General features: G+C 37.9%; 1 protein-coding gene and 1 long non-coding RNA gene across 6 annotated transcripts in view; one reads left to right on the top strand and one right to left on the bottom strand.

The window, feature by feature from the left end:
- Window positions 1-10,053, top strand: part of B3GALT1 (beta-1,3-galactosyltransferase 1) — a 185,724-nt gene extending 175,671 nt beyond the window's left edge. Inside the window, exons 2-4 of one of the 2 annotated variants that reach the window (XM_069020767.1) lie at window positions 1,712-1,898; window positions 5,895-5,933; window positions 6,510-10,053. In XM_069020767.1, coding sequence (XP_068876868.1) covers window positions 6,739-7,719 — 981 coding nt within the window. In that variant the 5' untranslated portion in view covers window positions 1,712-1,898; window positions 5,895-5,933; window positions 6,510-6,738 and the 3' untranslated portion in view covers window positions 7,720-10,053. The remainder of the gene's footprint in view (window positions 1-1,711; window positions 1,899-5,894; window positions 5,934-6,509) is intronic. The other variant, XM_069020768.1, reaches the window with a different exon arrangement.
- Window positions 1-22,605, bottom strand: part of LOC138113011 (uncharacterized) — a 55,032-nt gene that overhangs the window by 29,051 nt on the left and 3,376 nt on the right. For 2 of the 4 annotated variants that reach the window (XR_011151965.1, XR_011151964.1), the window contains exons 2-3: window positions 11,376-11,429; window positions 10,047-10,150 (exon numbers count right to left, since the gene is read on the bottom strand). The exons of the other annotated variants lie outside the window; for them this stretch is intronic. This is a non-coding gene — a long non-coding RNA (uncharacterized lncRNA). The remainder of the gene's footprint in view (window positions 1-10,046; window positions 10,151-11,375; window positions 11,430-22,605) is intronic. 4 annotated transcript variants of the gene reach the window in all.

Below are 22,605 nucleotides of genomic sequence, written 5' to 3'. Positions count from 1 at the left end.
AATGTAATGTTGAGATGTGCGAAATGGGATAAAATCCCATTTCAATGTCAAGTGAATATCAGATTTTATAAAAATCATACTTTTTTTTTTTTTTTTTTTTTTTTTTTTTTTTTCTGGTTAGCTCAGAGGAAGCACGGGAAAAATTTCAGCATAGAAAATACTTCCTGAGCTGCAAAACTTGAAGGGGAAGTTATAGCTATGATGCTCCTGATGTACAAACCAAGCCAGAGAGAAAAGCTGCTCAAACCAACACTGAGATCCCATCTCTATATAATGTCCTTCATGACAAGTTCATATTTCCTAATAAGTAATGTATCCCATTCCCCTCAGTCATGGTAAATCTGGTGGTTTTGTTAATCAAAATATTCCTAAGTACTTTTTTCAACAGATTCATTGTCTGCAATTGAAAATTGCACTTGACAGCTTAGTCATGGTGGAAACTGTTTACTTTTTAACTTGTAAATTATTTTACTGAGAAAAAAATAGTTGCGTAATTTGTTCTTAAACATGAGAAAGCAAGCAATGAAATTGTAGTTTAGTTGCTTTATGTGGGCTGTTTCAGCACGTCTTGAAAACAAACAGATAATCCTGTTTTTATAGAGATAGATTCATTGAAAAAAATCTAAAGTGGAAAATACAGAAATGTAACTCAAGCAGATTTACTTTCATGTAAACAACTTTTAAAAGACTACAGTAGCTCTTTAAGGATTAGGGAACTTTCAGTAGCACAGGCACATTTGCTGAAAATTCTATAACTTTCATTTTCCCTAGAGAAGCTTTTGGTAAAATTCCCTAACGGACAGTACATTTTTACCTGTTGTTCACATTAGGAGCAGGTAGTAAATATTGAAAAATAATTTATAAATACCACATTTATTTCCAGAGATCAAGTATTCAATTTAATGATGAACTGCAATAAAAACTATGTGCAAATCAGCATTCATGAAAAGAGAACTGTTAGCATGAAATTTGCACTTATGCAAATACTAACTTTCACATTCAGGGGCTGCCTAGGGTAAAGCCTATCATCAATGTGTCTCTGAAGAAGGAATTATTCAGGAAATATTTGTCCTCATTGTCTTTGAGGGAAGAGAAGGGAAGACAGCCTCTTTTAACATATGACAGCTATGAACCCTCTGAATAGAAGAATTTATTTTTCTAAAAATCATGGACCTGAAATGAATGCTTGGACTTTCCTCCCTTCAGCCCAAGCCTGTGGCTTCTGCATCTGTTCCAGCCACTTTCCACAATGTTATAGAGAAGAAGGTCTTTGCAGCACTGATTTGGTTTCAGATCCATTACACCCAGGCAGAAAAAGCATTTAGAATATTTAAGAAGCCTTAAATGAAGTTCCCAGAAAGGAGGTTGCAATCTCCTGCTAAATTACCTGTGCCATCTGTCCAGAATTTCCTCCACAAATTACTATGAAAACATACAGCCTAGAACATAACAGATCCCCAGATTTCCATGTAGATGTGTTCTAAATGTTCAGTATCATTATCTTCTCAACAAGATTCAGTAATAATCACAGAGTTTTCCTTAGGTAATTTAAGGACTTCATAAATGGTGAAGACATTTCAGCATCTTGGTATATATACAGATGAAAGCCATGATCACAGAAAACTTACAAAAACGTCTCTTCAGGGAAAATGAGAAGAGTTTGCTACATTTACTAAATAATTTAGCAGCTGTATTCCCTGTTTTTTTCCAGGAAAGGAAAAGGTACATTTTGGCAGAGATGCACAGTGTTAATTTGACTCAGTTGTGCTCTGCATAAGAGACTCCTGGGTGTCAGGATGAACAGCTGTGATCTCCCTCAGCTTCTCACCCAGGATCATCCCCAGGACTCAGCATCCTGACTACCTGCACTCAGCACCTCCCTCAGCAGTAGTGACATGGTATGGATTACAATTGTGACAACCAGCCAGGCTTCAAGAGCTGTGGTTTCTATCATGGGTATCCACTGTGATCTAGATACCTTAATGCAATTTACATTTACACAGGACAGGCTTTCTTGAAAGAAAGATCAACAGCCTCTCAGCAGAGACAGCAGCATTCCAAAATATTGGCAAAATATTGCCACTGATGAGTAACGTTTGCTGAACTCATTTGGTGTCTGCCTGAAAATTGCTCATGAACAGTTAACAAGATTCTCAACTGTGCTCATTATCTGGAGGATTATTCTTGATGTGCAGTCAGCTCATAAAAGGTTTGCTGCAAATACAGTCCTTATCAAGACAATTACTTACAGAAGTTACACAGTACAGCTTTCTGTGCTCTGACTGGGTGGCTTCTCCAGCTTGCGCAGCATGGGCTGTGAATAGTGCAATCAAGCCCACAACTTTGTGTCACAGTACTAAAACACAATGCTAAACATTTGCTTTTTGCAATCATCTATCCTCAATGCTCGAGCCTTTTATTACTTCTAGTATGACTATCAGGTTAGAAAAAGGAACAGATTAAATTAAAACAATTCTATAAACAAGGATCCAAGAGCTTAAACACTGCCACTGCCCTGCTAGAAAGCTTTCTTTCACTCCAAAGAAGAAAGCAAAGAAGGTGACAGCTTCCTTTGCCTGTGTAATTGCCCCCAAATGTGATAAAGTCTATTCCAACAGGCAAAATCCAAAGCTGATAAAAGCTTTCCACTCTCCCTGCGACATCCCATATGCTCCTGGTTAGAAGGTCTTTGAATTTCAACACCAAATTCAAGATCATGGCACAACTGAAAAAAAAGTCCTCCTTATAGTGATGATATACTGAATCCATTATCAGGACTAAAATACAATATATAAATTAATTTGCTACACAAATATCGAAGGAAGTTTTTACTAATAAATATTTACTACTGGTGAGGTTAAAAATATTCTGAACAACTTCTGGGCAAACTGCTAAAGGAAGTAAAGTAACACAGGCATTGAAGTGTTTTCAGTTGTTATTCTGATCATAGTGATCTTAGTTCACATACATTATTACTCCTCTTTTCCAAATGAGTAATTAACACAAATTTTTTAATTCACTACAATTTGAGTACATTAATTTTAGACTCTGATTTCATTCCTTTTAAGTCACATCCTTGATATACAAGTCCCACAAGGCTGTAAATTTGTTTCAGGTCACAACATATGACAACAAAAAGGTTTGCTGTCACAGACTTTGATACTGTGAATAATTTTGCAAAATTCCTAGAATTATTCCTATGTTGCAGGTAAGCCTGAGTTAGGTGCTTGTTTAGGATCTTGATTAATTGGCAAAATCTTTAATAATATAATTTGGCAACCTCTGAAATTCTTGTCTGCTAAAACATCACAAAGTAAGTATTTCACTGCTTAGTTCATATTTTCCTGCCTAATCAAGCTATGTATTTTCTTGCCCGTGCAAGCTAAACATTACTGAAATTACTGGGCAGGACCAATGTTACCAGAAATAATTTGTAGGAGCATTTGCCCTGTGGCCAAAAAAATACACAACATAGCTACTTATCCAACCCTCTCTGTGATACTACAAAGAGGAAGAGAGATTGGTCCTGGAGGCAAAAATAATCTCACCTAAATTATAGACCAAGACTTCTCAGCTAATTTGGTATTGTGTCTACACTATTTTCCAATTTTGCTTATGCTGTTTTCTTTCAAATCTCTTTCCCATGTGTAGCAAAAAGCTCAAGTAAAGAAGGAACATGAACTTTAATTTTTACATCTTCACCTCACAAGAGTTGGAATAGCAGAGAGACTTCCTGTGAGGAGGACTAGGAGGGAGCTTTCGTTTTGGTTTTCCCCTCAATCTTCCCAAAAAAATAATTAAATTTAAAATTTCACTCATCAGAAAACTACAGCCAGCTCACTCTTAACCACTTCACCTACACTTTGCTAAAAAATTCTGCAGGATTGGTGTAAAACACTCCAAACCAAAGCACAGCATGTCAACTCTTATTTTTCTTTTTAAAAGGGAAAGTAAAAAAACAAACAAACAAACAAAACCACACCTAAAAAAACCACCACCAAATACACAACAGAAAAAGAGAAACCTTTTTCAGGAAACAGCAATCCAGGGGCCAATACAAGAAACATTCATCCCACATACTTACCTACAGATTTCATATCTGAGAAAAAAATTCCCTACAAAAGCTCAGAAAGTTTCTTCAAAATGGAGTAAGGCTTTTATTGCTTCTAATCCTTTCAGAGCACACAAGATTGGATGTCACAGCCATGACACTGCTGGACTGAAAAGCTATTTTATGTAATTTTGCAGTTTGTAAGAAGCATTGGTTACAATTTTTCTTTCCCTCAGATATCTGCACAGTGCTCATGGTAACTAATGCACCTGCCCTTATGAGGGAAAAGAGGTAGGACATCATACACTTTTAGATAATGCAATATATAGTTTCCTAAAATAATACATCATATGCAGAATATTGCATTTATTTGTGAGACCTTAATGCTGGAGTCCATTAAACACACTGACCTACATATCTCTCACTCTACATGTCCAATCAATGACTGCTGTACTTCTTTCTTTATTAATGCAGTTTTCTAGACTTTACACTCTTGTCTTCATTACATTATGGCTTTTTGCACTTGGTGGTTTTCCTCACTGGCATGGCCAGTGGGAGCATTAGCAGAGCTTCCCAGTGAAGCCAGAAACAAAACCAACTTACCAGATCAGGGATGGGTTTTGCCTTTCTCAGAACTGTATCACAGCAGGTTGATAAAGAATGATACATCTCCTCTCCAGACATTACAGTAGCACCTGTGTTTATCTTTATCACAACTGTATTTATTTACGAGGATGTACATGTGTCTGCCCTGCCAAGATCATTGGGTTCTGCAGTCCTATGGAGCAATTAAAAGTCTCACTTAAATGCACTGCTCCCAAACATTTGCTGCTACTGCTTGGAAGGAAAATATCACAAACCCTGAGTCCTGTGACAAGTAATGAAGGAGATCACAGCCCACCTCTAGCTCATTAAATTGCCCCAATTATAGGGCAAAACCAATTAAAAGCGATGAAGCTCTGAAACAGGCAAAAAATTCACATTACCCTATTTTGTGAAAGGGAAGAGCAGTAGGTGGGTTCTGGTCATTAAATAATTAAAAGTGCATTAATGAAGACTAGCAGGACAGTGCTAGCTATAAGACTTTATGAGGAGATTACAGTCTGTATAGACTTAGCAAATGTTCAGGTTGTTTCTCTGCTGTTCTTAAGCCTCAGAGTGAAATGATGACACAGGGTACCTAACCGTCCTTTCACTCCGATTGCCTGCCTAGAGGGGCGTCTGGCTGCAACGTGTCGGTGGTGTGAAATCAGAGAGGACATTTCTAAGACAGGGCTTCTATTTTTTTACCTGAATACATATTTTGTTCTATCCAAAGTAAATGTTAAATATTTCAGAGACTCTTGCAGAAAGCTCCTCTGTTGCATGCTTCTACTATCCTTTAGCTCTGAAGTAATGCAATAGTAAAACTCAGGAAGGCAGAGCCTACAGGCACTCTCCAGCTACTGATGTGCCTTGGAGGAGTCAGCACTGAGCTAGCAGGCTTGTGGCAGCTTGTCTCATTCACAAAGTGATGATAAACAAACTGGTTCCCAGCAAACTTGCTAAGAGTAATGGAAGGTTCAGGGCTGGCACATTCCCTTGATCCAGGAAAGTCTCAAAGCTACCTGATGCTAGAGGCAAGACTGGAACAGCACAGGATAGGGCTGCCGGTGCAGGAACCCTGCCTGTCCAGGCAGGCAACTCTCTGCACACCAGCCAGCGAAGTGCCACCGTTACTAGGCTGCCATGGTGATTTATCTTTCATGGTACACAAATGATGTTTGCTCATTGAAAGACCGGTTTGGGGGGAGAGGAGAAGGAAGGCAACAAGAATAACTGAACTGTGTTAATTTATTTTTAGAGTTTTATGGAGTCTACTCGAGTGCTGATCTTTACATGGGTAAGACAGCTTACATATCTCTCTCTCTTCTGTACTTTTCCCAGTCAGTTCCATTCTGTCTGATTTCCACCAAAGCGTGTGCTTGTTAGCAGGACAGACATTAACATTTGGACCAAATTAGATTTGTAGGCTTTTGGGTGCATAGCTGCCACAGATGTTGTCAATCCTAGAATAAAGTACACTATTTTTCACTCTTAAAATAATTTTAAAATGTTCCACAGCACATTCTGAAAGACTGGCCAGAAGAAATTCTAGGAAGCAAGAAAATGCTCAAAACCATAAAATTATTTTCACATACCTTTAAAATTATCTAAATGGTCAACATGCTATGCACACTTACTTTCTTTTACGTAAAACCATCTGCAAGAAATTACCAACCATAAAGGCATTACCTCAGTTACGCTGCTCTATTCTAGTATGCTATTATGCATTTTGATCCCTCATGAGAAAAAAAGGAATATCTGAGAAATGCATTAAGACACTTAGCTTATTAATGGCCAACCATATATAAGCTCATTTTTCTTGCCCTAGGCTTTTATAATCTCGCAATGGAAAATTTTTCTTCATATTTTTCAGAAATAACAGAAAATTCCAAGAAATGGAAGCTGCTGCTAGTAAAAGAAGAAAAGCTGAGTACCATCAGGGTTAATAGCTCCTATTTGAGATCCATGAATGATTACAGAGTTACTTTTCTATATCGAACTTTCAAGTTTCATTAATAATATGCTGCCTCTCCAAGATACAGGTGCACTCACCGTACAAAGGCTATTTGTTCATCACATGAAATAGAAGAGCTAGAGGAACAATGGCTTCAAAGGTCTCATGTTTATACATTTTGACAGTAGTTTGCTGGGCAAGCGCTCTTTGGTATTTGAGTATAACTCGTCCTACTTCTTCCTACACAGGCCATAGACAGGTCAGTAGCATATCCATAGCCAGAAAAAATGTTTCCTTTGGCAACATAAGAACTCGACCTATAAATCCACATTCCTTTGACTTCCTTATCAATGAACCCAACAAATGTGAGAAGAACGCCCCGTTCTTGGTCATTCTTATCAGTACAACTCACAAAGAGTTTGATGCAAGGCAAGCCATTCGAGAAACATGGGGAGATGAAAACAACTTTAAAGGAATTAAAATTGCCACATTGTTTCTTCTTGGAAAAAATGCAGATCCTGTGTTAAATCAAATGGTAGAGCAAGAAAGCCAAATTTTTCATGACATTATTGTGGAGGATTTTATCGACTCTTACCATAACCTCACTCTGAAAACGTTGATGGGGATGAGGTGGGTAGCAACATTTTGTTCAAAAGCAAAGTATGTTATGAAGACAGACAGCGATATTTTTGTAAATATGGACAATCTTATTTATAAGCTGCTCAAACCTAACACCAAGCCAAGGAGAAGGTACTTCACTGGTTATGTTATAAATGGAGGACCAATAAGGGATGTTCGCAGTAAGTGGTACATGCCCAGAGATTTGTATCCCGACAGCAATTACCCACCCTTCTGTTCAGGCACTGGCTACATTTTTTCAGCTGATGTAGCAGAACTGATTTATAAAACCTCCCTTCATACCAGACTTCTTCATCTTGAAGATGTGTACGTTGGACTCTGCCTTCGGAAGCTGGGCATTCACCCCTTCCAAAACAGTGGCTTCAATCACTGGAAAATGGCCTACAGCTTGTGCAGGTACCGCAGGGTGATCACAGTGCACCAGATAACACCAGAAGAAATGCACAGAATTTGGAATGACATGTCCAGCAAGAAACATCTCAGATGTTAAGATTTTTACAAATGTAAATACCTTTTTTAAAATTTTGGTTGAGTTTGGTTATTTTTTGACAAAGTGATCTGCTGATTTACAGGTTAAACTGTGGGATATTAACTGTGAGAGGATTTTTAATGACTGATTTTTCATTCTCGCTTTGACTACTGGTTTACAAACTTCAGGCTCTTTTTCATAAGGACATTATGCCAACTGAAAGGATCTAGAGTCAAATCTCAGATTTTGTATATTATCATCTATTGCACATATCCGTTCTTGCATCTGTGTGTAAAAGGACAATAATAAACTATTATGAGCTGCTTAACAATTCACACCCCAGCCTCTGAGATAAGACTCAGGCTTCTAAGAAATGAAGAATTACAAACATACTTTTATTCTTTTTTTGACACCCTACAACCATCTCTATTTGGAGCATTGTTAATAAATTAAGCAGTATACATTTGCACTGAACTTATACACCTACTTTGACGTGTATTTTACAGCACGTGTAATTCCCAAATAGCTTACTAATGGCGTAATAGCAGAATTTAGACAGGTAAGAACATCAAAGTTTCATTGGCCTTAGAAACAAACCCACACACTGAAATATACTTTCATCCACAAAATAGTATTTCTTTAAATTATTTCAGAATAACCCATTTCTTTACACTTCCTAAAATAGCCCATAAAATGTGTAACACAATTTAAAAATGAAGTAGAATCTGTAGGTGAAATAAGACAGGAGAGATGTATGAAAAACTATCTTAAAAATATATGAGAAAAGCATGAATATCTTAACTTTTCATGTCAAAGCAAGGCACTGTCTCTCACTAGTATCAATGGATTCTCCATAGCAATATATAATTATATGGAATGCAAAAAGTGTCAATAAGCAGCATATTTCTTCAACATCAGTCAGTGCACTATTTACCTAAAAACAAGTAACACAAAAGCAGCTTTTTAAGGGGAAGCTTTACTTTTTGCTGCAGTACATATAGGATCAAGATTCTAACAGATTTTTAATGGCATAGAAAAGAAGAATTTAGTCAAATAAAAGAATGCAATCAATTTCTGTTGATTGGACAACAGAGTACATAACAGTTATGTACACATTTCACAGCAAAATAGAGGGCTTTTAAAGAAAAACCTATTAAAATCCCCCAACATCTAGCCTTCTTAAAAACCTTTTAAAGCCCTCAGTTTACTCATCACAGTCAACACACACTGGAAGCCCCACTCAGGAGATCCCCTGGACATGCAATAGAAATAAAGTCCACAAGATTTATTCATGTTTCATAATGTGCTTATATGTATTTTGAATATGAATGTTTATGAAATGTTATGAAAACTCTTTGATAAATTCAGCCCATCTCTATTCAGTACCACCTTATAACAAAGAGGTGAAATATGATACTGCTCAGCAAGCAACTTGGAATGAAGAACTCACACAAGTTACAAAAAACCAAATCTCACCAAATATATTATTAGCTGTAGGTTGCTCACACCATCCTCAGCACACACAGAGTCTCATTCATTGCAGCTGGCATTATGTGTAACATATGCAAAACTGTTAAGTCTGTATGTTATTCAGGATGTCTATAAAGTTGTCCGAAGTTAACTGAAGAAGAATTTAAAGGGAAACTTTGACCTGATTTTGCCATAGATGTATACAGCACTTTACAACAGTAACAGAGGAATGAAGATGCTACCCTAAAAGGTTTGCAGTTTCATGGCAAATTGTTAGTCTTGTTCACAGATGCAGCACTATCATTTCAAAAGAAACTACTTGTAAATAAGGTAAAGTGTACCTGGCCTCTCAGTCACTAGCAGGAGCCATCTCAAGCAAATCAATGTCAGATCTAAAGGTGAAGCTATACAACAGGCAGCCTAGGAGTTACTGTTAACAGGAGCTTGTGTACCCTTCATAAATAAAAATAACCCAAAACAAAACCCCAGTAATTTTTATAAAAATGCTAAATCTCTTGCAGCATAATTAAGAGTTATCCTTTGCTAGTCAATCTAGTCCTTCTTAAAGCTGCTATGTCCTATCAAACTCAGGACTCCCAAGGTACAACTAAAATTGCGTAAGTGAATATATAACATGCTGATTGGGTGAAATTCAGATTTCCTTACACAAGTCCCACAATATTCTTGTTTATGAATGGAAATGAGGGTGAAATTCATCCCCAGCCCTTGGGTAAATCAGACAGCACAGATGCCATCCTACCCAGAACACACTTTGTAGTAATTTGAACCCACAGGCTGCAATCACTTCTGCTATCCCTCTGCACTGTGTAGTAATTTGGGGGTTCTGAATCACAAGCAAATGGATTTGGTTGCCTTACTTCTGCTGATGCTTCTGTGGCCTTTGGTTAGTAATCAGGAGGACAGCAGGGCTCCCAATCCAGATACCTCAGGGCTCAAGTAGCATGGCAGCCTTGAATTTCTCCTAGTACAAGTAGACTTGCATTAATAATTGCAAGGTACACCTTGAAAATAGTATCTGAAAAAATGTATTTCCTGCCATTTATAAATAGACCTTCAACAGAAATGTAAATGTTCATCTTGAAACTGATGTACATATTTCTAAGGCATTTTCTTCTGTATTCAGCTGTATATATGTGTAAGTCTGCTTGCTATGTAGCATTCTGTTATGCATGGAGCTGAGTGAGGCATTATATTTGTCCAGTGTTTCAAGAGCCTTAAGCATGTGTGCCCTAACTTTTGAATGTACAAGATACTTTTTCTTTTGCTGTCAAGTGAATTGAAAACAACACAACAAAAGCCTAATTTTCTACTTCTATTAATTTTCTGATATCAGACTTCACTAGCTCGTTACACTTATTGCTTTCTCTTTGCTCAGAAATTTCAGTATTGGAACCTGGATATAGAAAGGTAGCAATACATCTACTCATATGGACAGCTGTCCCTTCCAGTCAGTAGTATTTGTGCCATGTGGGATACTGTTAAGAAACAAATGTTTTCAATAGACTTCCTTTACTCAAAAAAATATGTACATTACTTAAAGGTCATTTTGTTTCATTGGGAATGGGACAAATGACAACTTGGTTATACATGCTGACTTCTAGTCACTTCAAAAGTGACTGTAATCACATTTTGTTTCCAAAATGCATATGAACAAAGCACATTAAGCAAAGCAGCTGGGGAGGAAGTGCCTCTCTTTAGGAGGAATTTTTTCACAAAAGTGTTTTTTCTTTTTTATTTTGCTAAAACCATGAGAGTATTTAAACAGAAGTCTCAAGGTTCATTTTCCACATTTCCTAATAATAACGTTAAGTATCAATTTTGATTCTTTGAGATTTTTTTGTCTCTATAATGTAGACAGCAATGGCAATCTGTAAATGAAGAGTGTAATTAACTAGAAAAGCTTGTCAACAGTAACCGAACTTTAGGTGTATCATTATATATGACTGGCTGTACTTATGTATTTATTTGTCTAAACTGTATATATTGTTTTATCTATAGTGTCTGTAGGAGTGCATTCTTTTAGATTAATGTATTATTTACAGTTTTGTGGGATTGCCAGCAAAGCTGCTAATCAAGATACTATTTTTTTGTATCAATGTCAAATAATAATAAAAATCTAGTGAAAAATTGAAGGTGTCCTGTAAGTTTTCTTCTTCACTTCTTTCTAGAAATGTAAACTGTCTTACCTGAAAACACAGTATCAGTGAATTGGCTCATTTTTCATGAGGAAGAATATTGTGCTGTAAAAGCAGATTAAAAAAAAATAATTGAAAAAAATAAACAAAACAAAATATTACTTTTATTCATTATTTGTGCAACAACGTCATCAAGCTGATGTCCACACGGATCAGGTATACTACTTCATCTGAAGCCAAAGATGTAATATTAATGCAGTCATGGCAATGTCAGGCAATATAATAGATGGGTTCATCCTCTGCTCTGCCCTATTCAGCGGCTTTGGCATCCCCAGCCAATGGGACCCAGGTTTGGCCGTTCTAAGGTGGCAAAGCTTTTTGACACCCTCAGCATGGCTCTTCTGCTACTTGCATGATGTCTTAACATGTGGGCTTGCAGCCACCAAAAGCTTCACACAGGAGAAAAGGAGAAATGCCCCAAACCCCACATCTCATAAAACTACAAATTTGAGGTTGCTGTGTGACCACCAGGGTCACACATACAGAGGGAAGGGGTCCTCCCCAGTCTCTCATAGACACACATTGACCCTGACAGAGCCTTTTGCTTCACCCCCCACAGCAAAGCACCAGAAAATCGGTGATGAATCACAATCTGAATACACCCAGATTACCCAGTTTGTCTCCTAACACAAAATATTAAGATACTGTTTTGTCTCTCAGGAAGGTCTGGGCAACTTTAGGGTCCTCATATCAAAATAAAAGCGCAAAACAAAATAACACAGAAGTAGGAAAAAGTCCCTTTTCTTGTAAGAACTAGCCAGAAAAAAATTCCTCTCTTCCCATTCTTCCTTTTGCAGTTTCTTATATAGAACAAAATATCTAACCTCTTTTCCACTGGCTTTAGAGCTCAATGCCCAAAATTCATTCATGAAATGGAGGGGGGAAAAAAACCTACCCCTGAGAAGAAAGGTAGCTTTTGCATACCAAAGTGTATTTCCTTTGGGTCACCTGTTCTAGAAGTAGTTGAAGGCTGCAACAGAGTGCTCAGGCATCCCAGGAGTGTCTGCAGCAACACAGAAACCTTACAAACTATAATGAGATGCCTTAAACCAACCAAGAGTTTCACATACAGTAAAACCCCTCCAATCGTTTTCATCTCCCTTGTTTCCACCGAAGCAGCCTAATTGCAACACTTACATGGTGTTTAATTAATAGACAGCTTGGAGATATACAGATATTAGCACCAGTAGGGGGTAGATTTCATGTAGCTTGATTATTAATTTCAAGCATTCTATTTTCTCATTTACTTAATTGATTGTCATAGATTTCCAGAGAAATTTGCACTGCCCTAAGTGAAAAAGTATGTAAAAAACCTTCTTAAAACTGCTGATTCTGGCCTATTAAAGCAGAAACACACCAAAAAAAGGAGATCTGTATGGCACGGAACACTGTACTGAATAGCATCTGCTTCCTTTTCTCTTGTTAAAAACATGAATTTATGAAATGGCAGAAGAGGAGTCATCTGGGAAGAAAAAAAAGAAAGAATGTACCTTATTTATTTAACCACACCTGCAATTAAGTTGTGTCAAATATCGCCTCTGATGACTTGCCTAACACAGGAAAAAAATCTATTTTTCTGCTAGGTCTGCATATTAGCTGACTCTACATTATCTCTCTGCCTCACCTGAAAGAGCCAAGAGCAAGAGGCATTTATTTGCCATGCAAGATTTATCCTTGAGCACTTATTCTGCAAAGGCAGCATTACATAACAAGCTGGACAGAATTAAGTGCAATGATTTTGCAATGCAGACAACTTTTATTTCAGGGAAGCAAATACCCCAAACTTGAAGTGTGCTGGCTAACAGCTACCATATCTGCATCTATCAAGCATCCCTTTTTTCTTTAAGAGTTCCTTTCTCTGGCCTATTTTCTAACATGACCTCTTTCTTCAAAGAGAAATGGGATCTCTAGGTACCTTAGGATAGCAGTAAAAGCAAGGCAGGAAGCAGAGAGCACCCTACAGCATCATTACAAGCCTTTTCCTTGATTTACAAAAATCACTTAGCCTCACTCTGTTCTTCTGTACTTTTAATCTGCTTCAATCTGGTACATTTCCCTGTTATTTCCATCACTCTTTCCATTTTCCTTATGTGATTTTACATAGCTCAGCATTCTCCCATCTAAAAGAAGTAACCATTCCTACCAGCCACAAAAATAAGAACCCAGTGTTTTTGTGAAGAGAGGGTCCTTGCCTGAAAAGTTTACAGTCCTACACTGTCTCATACCTGGCAAACTGCATTCAGCAAGTTTCAGGGCACAAGTAACACTTGAAGTAGTTCCTTCAAGAATCTTTTCTTTGATATTGCCTCTTTTAGGTATATGGAAAAAAAAGATCTATCATCTTTCATCTTGCCTCTGCCTGCAGAGATCATTATCACAAGTCTAAGATTGGCTTTTTTTTTTCCTTACTCCTTCTACCTTTCCTCACATAACGTTGGGTAGTTCATCAGAATTTAAAACAGCATTTTTTCATGTTTCCCTTTAACTCCCACTTAATCAAGTATACTTTATCCCACAATTTCAGTGTTTTAACCTTTTTAGCTGCTGCTGCTCTCTGTGTTGCCTCCACTCTCCTCATATCTTCCTAATAGTCAGACATCTGGTATTGAATCTATTACGAGAGTATTTGCATGAAGCCTGAACACAGCAGTACTTTCTCTGTCGCTGTCTGAGGTATCAAGAACTGCATTATTGGATTAGTTTCACCACACAGGACAGCTTATCTTACTACTATCACATATAAAGCAGAAAATGAACTTCTGCTAGCATCTGGAACAGACAGTAAGTCTACAGGGCTACAGCAGCTATAGACATGGGAGGTGTTGCAAGGGAAACTTCCCAGCCTGCCCATGCCCGAGGCTCTGGCGGTCGCACTCCCAAGGCCACACTTCCACAGCTAGGACCGGGGTAACACAGAAACAGCTCGAGCTGGTGCCTCCGAGGAGCGTCCCTCAACAAAGGAACCCCTGGGCTTTGATCCCCTCAAGCCCCAGCGCGGGAAAGTCTCGGCTCCCGCAGTGCCCCCGTGTCCAGCCCCCGGCCGGCCGCACCGCCCTCCTGCCCTTCGTCATGCAGAGCTGGCAGCTCACGGCCTCTTCTCTCCCCCCCAGAGCTCAAGCTGCAGCTTCAAGCCAGTTCCCTGCACCTGAGTATTCCTCAACAGCTGTCCACACATAGCCATAGTCTTTAAAAGTACGCAGTTAATAGTTTTACATAGAACACCATTTCCCCTTACAAAGGCCACAAAAAGGTCCAGATCATTCAGGACAAACTCTTCAAGGTGCACCGAGGCTTTATATAATGTTTACCATCACTTTGGCAGGATGGGTTATGAAATGCAGTACTGCTGCCTCTGGAGAGTGGTATTCTGTACAGATGAGGCTTACTGTACTTCCCAAGCACCGTTTTATTCTAAGCATATCTGTACTTTGAACTAGTAAAGCAGCTGATGCCAAGGTTGATGATAGGCTGCTGTAATTGGTCATTAAAAGGCAGTATTATTTACTGCCTTTTTTCTTGGATTCAGCATTTCTACACAAGGGGATAAAACTAATGGGCTAGAACAAAGAATATATACAGCATGTAATTAAAAGTACATTTTTAATAGAGGAACATACATGCACACTGCAGGTGCTGTCACAGAAGTAGAGGTTATGGAAATACACATTTTAATTTGTATTATACTGCAATTTAGCTGTTACTTCAAACAGATGGGTGAGTTTTGCAACATTTTTAAACTGATTTAATTATTTGCAAAGGTATTGGCTTGTGTTAATTGGTGCAATAAATTACACAATGGTTCACAGATTCCATTAAAAAGGACTTTGAACATGTAGTACCTATAGGAAAATAAACTGAGCCTTGCAAGTCAGTATTTGACAAAACAGTTACTGGATGTTTGTTTTATCAGTGCATAAACAAGATCAAAAAAGCCCACCATTCACACAAGACAATGTGCCTAACATGATAGATATTGATGTGTAATTGTATCTCAGAGACAGGTGAATGTTGGAGACAATATAGACAGCCATAGGCCTAGAGGAATGATCAGACTAAGTAAATGTAAGTGGGCTACCCCTACTTTTCCCCAAAAAAACCCTACTAGTTGTGTGCAATTTATCTAGTGTGGAATGATTACTGTCATCCTTCTTTAGGACAAAGTCATTTCCCGAAACATGAGACATGGGGAAGAAGTTCCACAAGCACAGATAATAGCTTTTGAAATATCTAAGCCTCTACTCTAGTCAATTTAAGGTTTAAGCTCCAGATGTTGCTTCTTGTCTTGAACTCCAGAAATTTCCAAAATCCCCTAAAGGCAACAAGTAGAAAAATGTCTAGCCTGTTAAGTACCACAGAAAAGCACACCTGTATTAGACAGCCAAACAAACTCTGTAGTAGCAGTAATAGGAAAGCTTTCTAGTACAACCAGGCAAAAACCTTGCAGGATCTTTGGTTACACTTTGGCATAAAGTTTACACTGGGAAAGAGCACATTTTACTTTGGAGAAAAGATGATGGTGGCCCAAAGTGTTACATTTTAGGATTTCTAGGAACTAAGGAGAGTAAGGAGAGTGAACCTTTAGCCGACAAATGTACCTCATTTGTGATAAATCATCTATTTCCTGAACATTTAAAATGAAATGCTTATAATTTTTTTTTCATGGTTTTGAAATTGCTGTGCTGGAAATGTCATTGGAAACAAGCTTGCACTCTTATCTTCTGCTGAACACCAGAGATATACCACTTCAGAAGAGTACATTATGTTTTATTTGAATGCTGGGACAGACTAACAGTAAGTAAACTAAAAATCATATGAATTGTCAGTGTTAATACTACCACCTGACCATGTTTTCCCTTTCCAGCTCTGATCATCAATAACTTCATTCTTTTCTATGCCTTTCATTTCAATAGCACCTAACAATTTATTATTTTTTAATATATCACAATTTCTGCAAAGCTGCATTTTGTTTAGGTGGAAAAAATGCTTAATGTAATGCAAACTTTTAAAAGAAAAACCAGAAAAAATTGCATCTGGAAAATTGTACTTGCATGCACATGGCTGGCTGGCAATATAAAATAAAGAAATAAAATGAGAAACATTTGCTTTTTCCTCAGCAAGTACTGGGAGGATAGGTGACAGCTCATGATGAGAGATTAGGGCAAACAGCACTGCCCTTTCCCAGCTATTACTTTTACTAGTTGTGCTGTTGTTTGAGAGCAAGAAAACCTGATCTAATCAAAGACTGAAGACCAGAAGACCTTTAAGGGTCCCTTCCAATCCAAACTAGTCTATGGTTCGGTGTTACTGCACCTTGCAGGGGGTTGGACTAGATGACCTTTTAAAGGCCCCTTGCAACCCACACCATTCTATGATAGGAAGCAAAAAGAGCATCACATTATCACCCACAGGTGAAGAAACTCCGGACAGGAGGAGAAACAAAGGAGCCTTATATACAAGGACTAGACACAAAAAATTTGGGAACTGCAGAAATTTTAGTGGAAGTGATACACTATGGATAACAAAAATACTAATTTCTCTGAAGCCTATGTCAGATAACAAAGCTTTAGAAAAATAAACATGTTCTGAAATTTCATGTACACCAGTGCTTCTAATTTGCACGTTTATTCTCCATTTGCTGTAAGGCCAGGACGTGTATTTGCATTAAGCAATAATTCACAATGGGTGAGGCAACATCATCTGTGCGATTTTCAGCTGCCTGGAACACATCAAAAGATTGTCAAGAGATTTATCTTAACAGTTCTGAAAGTACATATTTGTGAAACTGTAGTTTTAATCATATCAGGACCCACACCTTGATGAAAAACAGTGTTTTCAAGAGGAGTAGTACACACTCTGTATTCTTCCCACAAGTCTTTCTAACATCCTTTCCAATAAATTCAGTTCACTGCACTTAGGCCAAAATTACATGTTTGATATATCAAATTTAAATTATAACACAGACCTAATTTAACCATAAACCACATTACATTTCTTCAAGTAATAAGTCACCAATAGGTAAAATTACTAAAGCTTACTTCATTTTTTTTCCAGAAAAACTTCTTCCATGCTAGCTTGAAAGAACATCCACAACAGAAATAAGTAAAAGAAATGTAAATGGCCTACACCAATAACTTAGCTTCACTTCACCTGCCTGATTGTTACAATGGAATTTATCTAGGTACCATTTTGTATCTTGCAAAGTGCATTTATATCCTTGTTCATAGATTTGCCAATATCTCCACATTATATATAAATAATCTTAGTGTTAACTTACCATAAATTCAGACAGTAATATGATTCAGTTCTACAAGAACAAACCACCTCTGAAAACCTCTTGAGAAGGCAATAAGTTTGCATTTAAGTATAAAACATTACTTTCAGAATTAAGAGATTTCTTTTGTGACTAAGACAAGGACTGTGATCATTGTTAGATAAGCAGTTTTCCCAGTTTGTTACCTATTTATATTAGCTAGTGTTAACATGCAAGCATATTTGTCTCCAACAGAAGCTTTTGAAAGGTTCTCATTGAGATCTGAGCATGTACAGGGTTTAAATGGTTTTGGTTTGTTTTTTCAAATGCCTTTAAAAGTAGTAACAAATTGTAAATTGCATAGATTTATTTTGTCAAGCATTAGTAATGCTCCATTAGCTTAATTTGTGTTGACAGACAAACAGAACTGAGGTCTAGTAAGAAAAATGCAAGTTCAGAGGTAACAATCAAAGAAAAACACAGCACAGACATACCAAAAGCTCGATATTGTAAGAGAGAACCAGTCAGGTTTACAGCTACAGAACGGGTTTAGGTTTTTCCACCACATAACTCTTCAGATATCAAAGCCCTGCTAGATTTTTTCACAGTTACAGTGGTAGCTTTAAAACCACAAATGGCTGCTGGAGTAACTAAACTAAACTCCTGGGGGAGTTTGTTGTACAGAACATTTAGGAATTGCTCAACATGTAATGCAGCTGCACCTTGGGCTCCAGAGCTGACTATCAAGAACTAAATCATGTAAAGCTGTGAGCAAGCTCTGAAATGGTTTTCTAGAAGGGGCAGTTTCCAAGGAAGAGTAGTTTTAAGTTCTGAAAAGAGTCTGCACATAGACCTCTGCATGAACCACAACACAACATCTGTGGGTCCCAGAGACTTCCTTATTAGACAGTGGGATGTCCATGGAAAAGCAAAGGCAAGGAAGGGCTAGGGAAACTCAACAAGGGGCCCAATGCCTTACATTTCTCTCAAGTGCTCATTCAAGTACTGTGATGCTGGAAGCCAGACAAAAAGATTAAAAAAATGTAAAAAATGTAAAAAATAAAATTCCAGAACAGAGGAAAAAGAAAACAAAGTATTTTGTGAACTGCAAGGTTCACAACAGTTTTATGTACCTATAGATTGGGACAGAAAAAGAAATACTGTGGAGAGCTGAACAATTACTGATGTGATTTCTGGAAAAATCAAATGTCACTTATTAAATTCGTACATGAAGTAGTAGAGTTTTGTTTGTTTAGGAAATTGCTGCCATGTACTTTCTAGATAGGAAGCAAGGACAGCATATAAACAAGCAAGAGCAGCACAAAAAGGTGTGCTTCCTCGAGGAAGTATTAAATACTTTATCAGGATCTTCGTCCTCACCCTGAGGTTTTTACAGTCATGTACCTCTCTACAAAGTGAGTGCTGAAACCACTGAGTGAAAATAAAGAATTGTACAAGAGAAACGTGCTGGTGCAGGGTGAGAGAACCAGAGCCCAGGTACTTGCTCTCAGGCACTTACAGTCTAAATATAAGCTAGGAGGTAACAAAATACCCTGTATCTACTGGCAACACTGCACTTGCCACCCTGCTCCACAGAATTTTCTCCTCTCCTCTTTGAATAAATAACAAGCACAGGCTGAGCAGCAAGACTGCACCCAGGCAATGTTCTGGAGGTCCATCCATGCTCCTCACACCCACACTCTGTACACACAAAGCTCCACGATCCACAGCAACCAATGCCCCGCAGCACAGAGAGAGGATTGGCCCTGCCGGGCGGCCTCTGGATCACCTTCAGTGCAAGACCTCAACCACCTCCAGAAAGCAGAGCAGACCCAGCTACAGCAGCTCTGGAGAAGGCTTATAAAAGCTGCAAAAAACCAAAATAAAAGTTATTGCTACAAAACATTATGGTATAAATAATTTCTTCTATGCATTGCCTTGGCAGTAATTAACATAAATAAATACATAAGGAGGTATGCTTGGTGTTAGCCCCACCAATCCCTCACCTATGCAATAAAACAGGCCTTTTACAATTATTACCCAGTCAAAATTTAAATGTAGGCTAAAGAACACACTTTGCCTCAAATCAATCTGAGACCATATTATCTGCATGTTTCAGAATGTCAAAGTGTATCCCTTGATAAACCAAAACGGTACCAAACATTTTCAAAATGCCAATTTCATGGCAAGTAGAACACTGTCGCTTTTCCGTACACTAAAGACACACATCTAACACACCTGTTCACTCTCCTGAACTGAAACAGAATGTTTGATTTACTTTGCTGCAATTGTTTGTATCCAACAGCTGTTTTCAGTTTCACACCAATTTGGTATGACACAAGGTTACTGGAGTACTCTTCCAAAGGGTATTTTTAGGGCTTCAGCTTATACCAGAAAAGGGAAAGAATATTAAAGTTACTTAAGCACTGTTACTTTTAGCACAAACTCTTTACGTTGCCTAAACATTTTATAGGGCATATGCAAACATAACAGTTCCCCTCAACAATTCCTATTTGGATTTAAATACATTTAGCCTTACTGTAAGACTTCATCTACAATTACTTTATTAAAAATTAAAATCTTTGTCTATGAAAAAGCTCAACTAAGCTCACAACAGATTATGAAGATGGTAAAAAAGAGGAAAGAGTAACACTCATTTGCTTAAACACAGCCCTGCTTCGATTTCCACAGATCAATCCAAGCTATACTACCTTCAAACAGGACAGACCTCAGAGATTCAGACCTTTGTTGGCCTTATAAATCCACAAATACACAGAAATCCATGAGCACACAGCATTTTAAAATGAGTAATTTATGTAACACTAAATAGTAACTCAGTAGCTCTCATGCAAGTGTCTAGATTAATCTTTGCAAAAATCCTTTTGGAGGAAGAAAAAAAAGTAAGTATCAAGCAATATACAAGTGCAGGAGTTTCCTCACCCTTTCCATCTTTTGCAAAACATCAGGTTTATGGGTGACTTGGCCATGCCTCATCTGACAGGCAAATTTACAAGGTTAGCACTGAACCTAATCAGAGACAATCAGGAAATTCTTTCTGTCTGGTGTCATTTTCTGCTTGGATAGCTCTGCTATGCTATTATAAATAGGAAAAGCTTGCAGCACAAGCAGGGTAGAAGACTTCAGAGAGATTTTAGTAATCACCTTCCATTCAAATCACACCTACTCTTTAATCACTACTGGATCTTTTTCCATTTTACAGCCCCAGGAGTAAACTGAGGAGCTCATAATCAACACAGATTGGGAGTGAAATTTTAGTCCCACTGAAGCTGTTGTGAAGTATTATTAATTCATGGGGCCGAGATTTCAATAATGGTCCTTCCCTCTGGATTCTCTGTTCTAATTCTAGGTGGATTTCTCCACCCTTTTCCTATTTCTCATGATATACAGTAAATGCTCCAGTGCTTTGCTTTAATCAGAGGTGATCTAACAAGGAGAGAGAAGAAAGAAAGAAAAAGATCCTGAATGCAACAGGATTCTTAGCTGATTCTACGAGATGATGGGGACAGTTTCAGGTTTAACAACCTCAGCCAGGTAACTATTTGACTTTTCCACAATGCAAACACTTACTTCACAAAAACCTTCCCACAGAGCTGAAAAAAATGGTTAGGAATTTTATCTAATTTCACAAATTGCCCATCTAGCACTGTCAGAAAGCTGCAGCTTTCAGCTTATGCTATAAGATCTCTGCAACCTAGGAAGCAACCTTGAAAACCATAAAATATATTTCTTTATACTTAGACAAAGTACAAAGTCCCGCAAAAAAGGCACAGTAAATTTACCTCTAGGAAGGTACTTTTCACATCAGAATGAAATACTGCTAACTTCTTGCTCGGGCACATTCAGAGCCCAAAGGCCTCAGCTCAATTCTCACTGCGAGAGCAACGAGCAGCCTCGGCGAGGCTGGGACCTGGCTGCCGCACCATGGCACAAGAGCCTCCTCCCACCAGACAGCACATGAGAGGAGCAATGGGAAGCAGGACCAATTAAACCACAGGGAAGCCTAAGAGAAGAGGAAGCATTTATACCCACACCTGCCTTGTTCTGAAAAACTCGTGTTTGCTGACCATTTGATTTTTACTTTGTTCTTTCTTGGTCAATAATAGAGTACTAGTGCAATGCAGGGCATTGGCAAAAGATATTGATTTGCCAGAATGAAACAACCAAACTTTCAGCAACCTTAATACAAATACCAGCAGGTTAAGTAACAGTCTTCAAAAGCTTTCCGTGCCCTTTACATTACAAAACATCACAGGTACAGTATGTGGGGGTTGGGGCGTGCGATTTGGTGTTTACCCACCCCCCATCCCCAAATACCAGAATGCTTCATAAAACCAATTCCAATCTTTCAAAAACAGAGATGCAGGCAGAAATGCAGGCCTCTACCTTGAAGAGATGCAATACAGTCTGTCTTCCAGAACACAGCAGTTCTACTACTGTGAGGTTAAATCTTTTTACCTATTGATTTATTTTTATAGGACATTAGCAGCACAATGTCCACCTACTCAAACCCTCTAGATGCTCTCTGGTTCTTCTGCTTCATTATTTATCATTTCCTGTTGATGATAAACAGCTATGCACTCTGTTTTTTTATGTGAAAAGACAATTGTACAAATAATCACACATTCCTATACATTTTGAGATGTCATAACTCAGTTGTCCTCAAAGGAAAGAAAGCTGGAGCGATGGGGTCTACAGAGTAAACAAGATACAACTCGAAAAGCCTTTTTGCTCAAAATAAATCTAAAAAACCCCAGCATTCTTAATCATGAGCAGCATCTTTCCCCAATGATTCTGAATTATTAAATGGATGAAAAAGAACCAGGTAACAATTTGGTTTCTTTCCATAAGAATAAATAAATTTTAAAGTCTCCCTATTTGAAAGATAGGTGGTTTTTACTAATTTTTTAAAGTGTACCTATGGGGAAAAAATGAGTAAAGGCATGTATTTCC

This window comes from Aphelocoma coerulescens, chromosome 7, assembly GCF_041296385.1.
Source record: "Aphelocoma coerulescens isolate FSJ_1873_10779 chromosome 7, UR_Acoe_1.0, whole genome shotgun sequence".
In the NCBI taxonomy this organism is placed as follows: Eukaryota; Metazoa; Chordata; class Aves; order Passeriformes; family Corvidae; genus Aphelocoma; species Aphelocoma coerulescens.
This window is presented reverse-complemented; position numbering and strand designations above follow the sequence as displayed.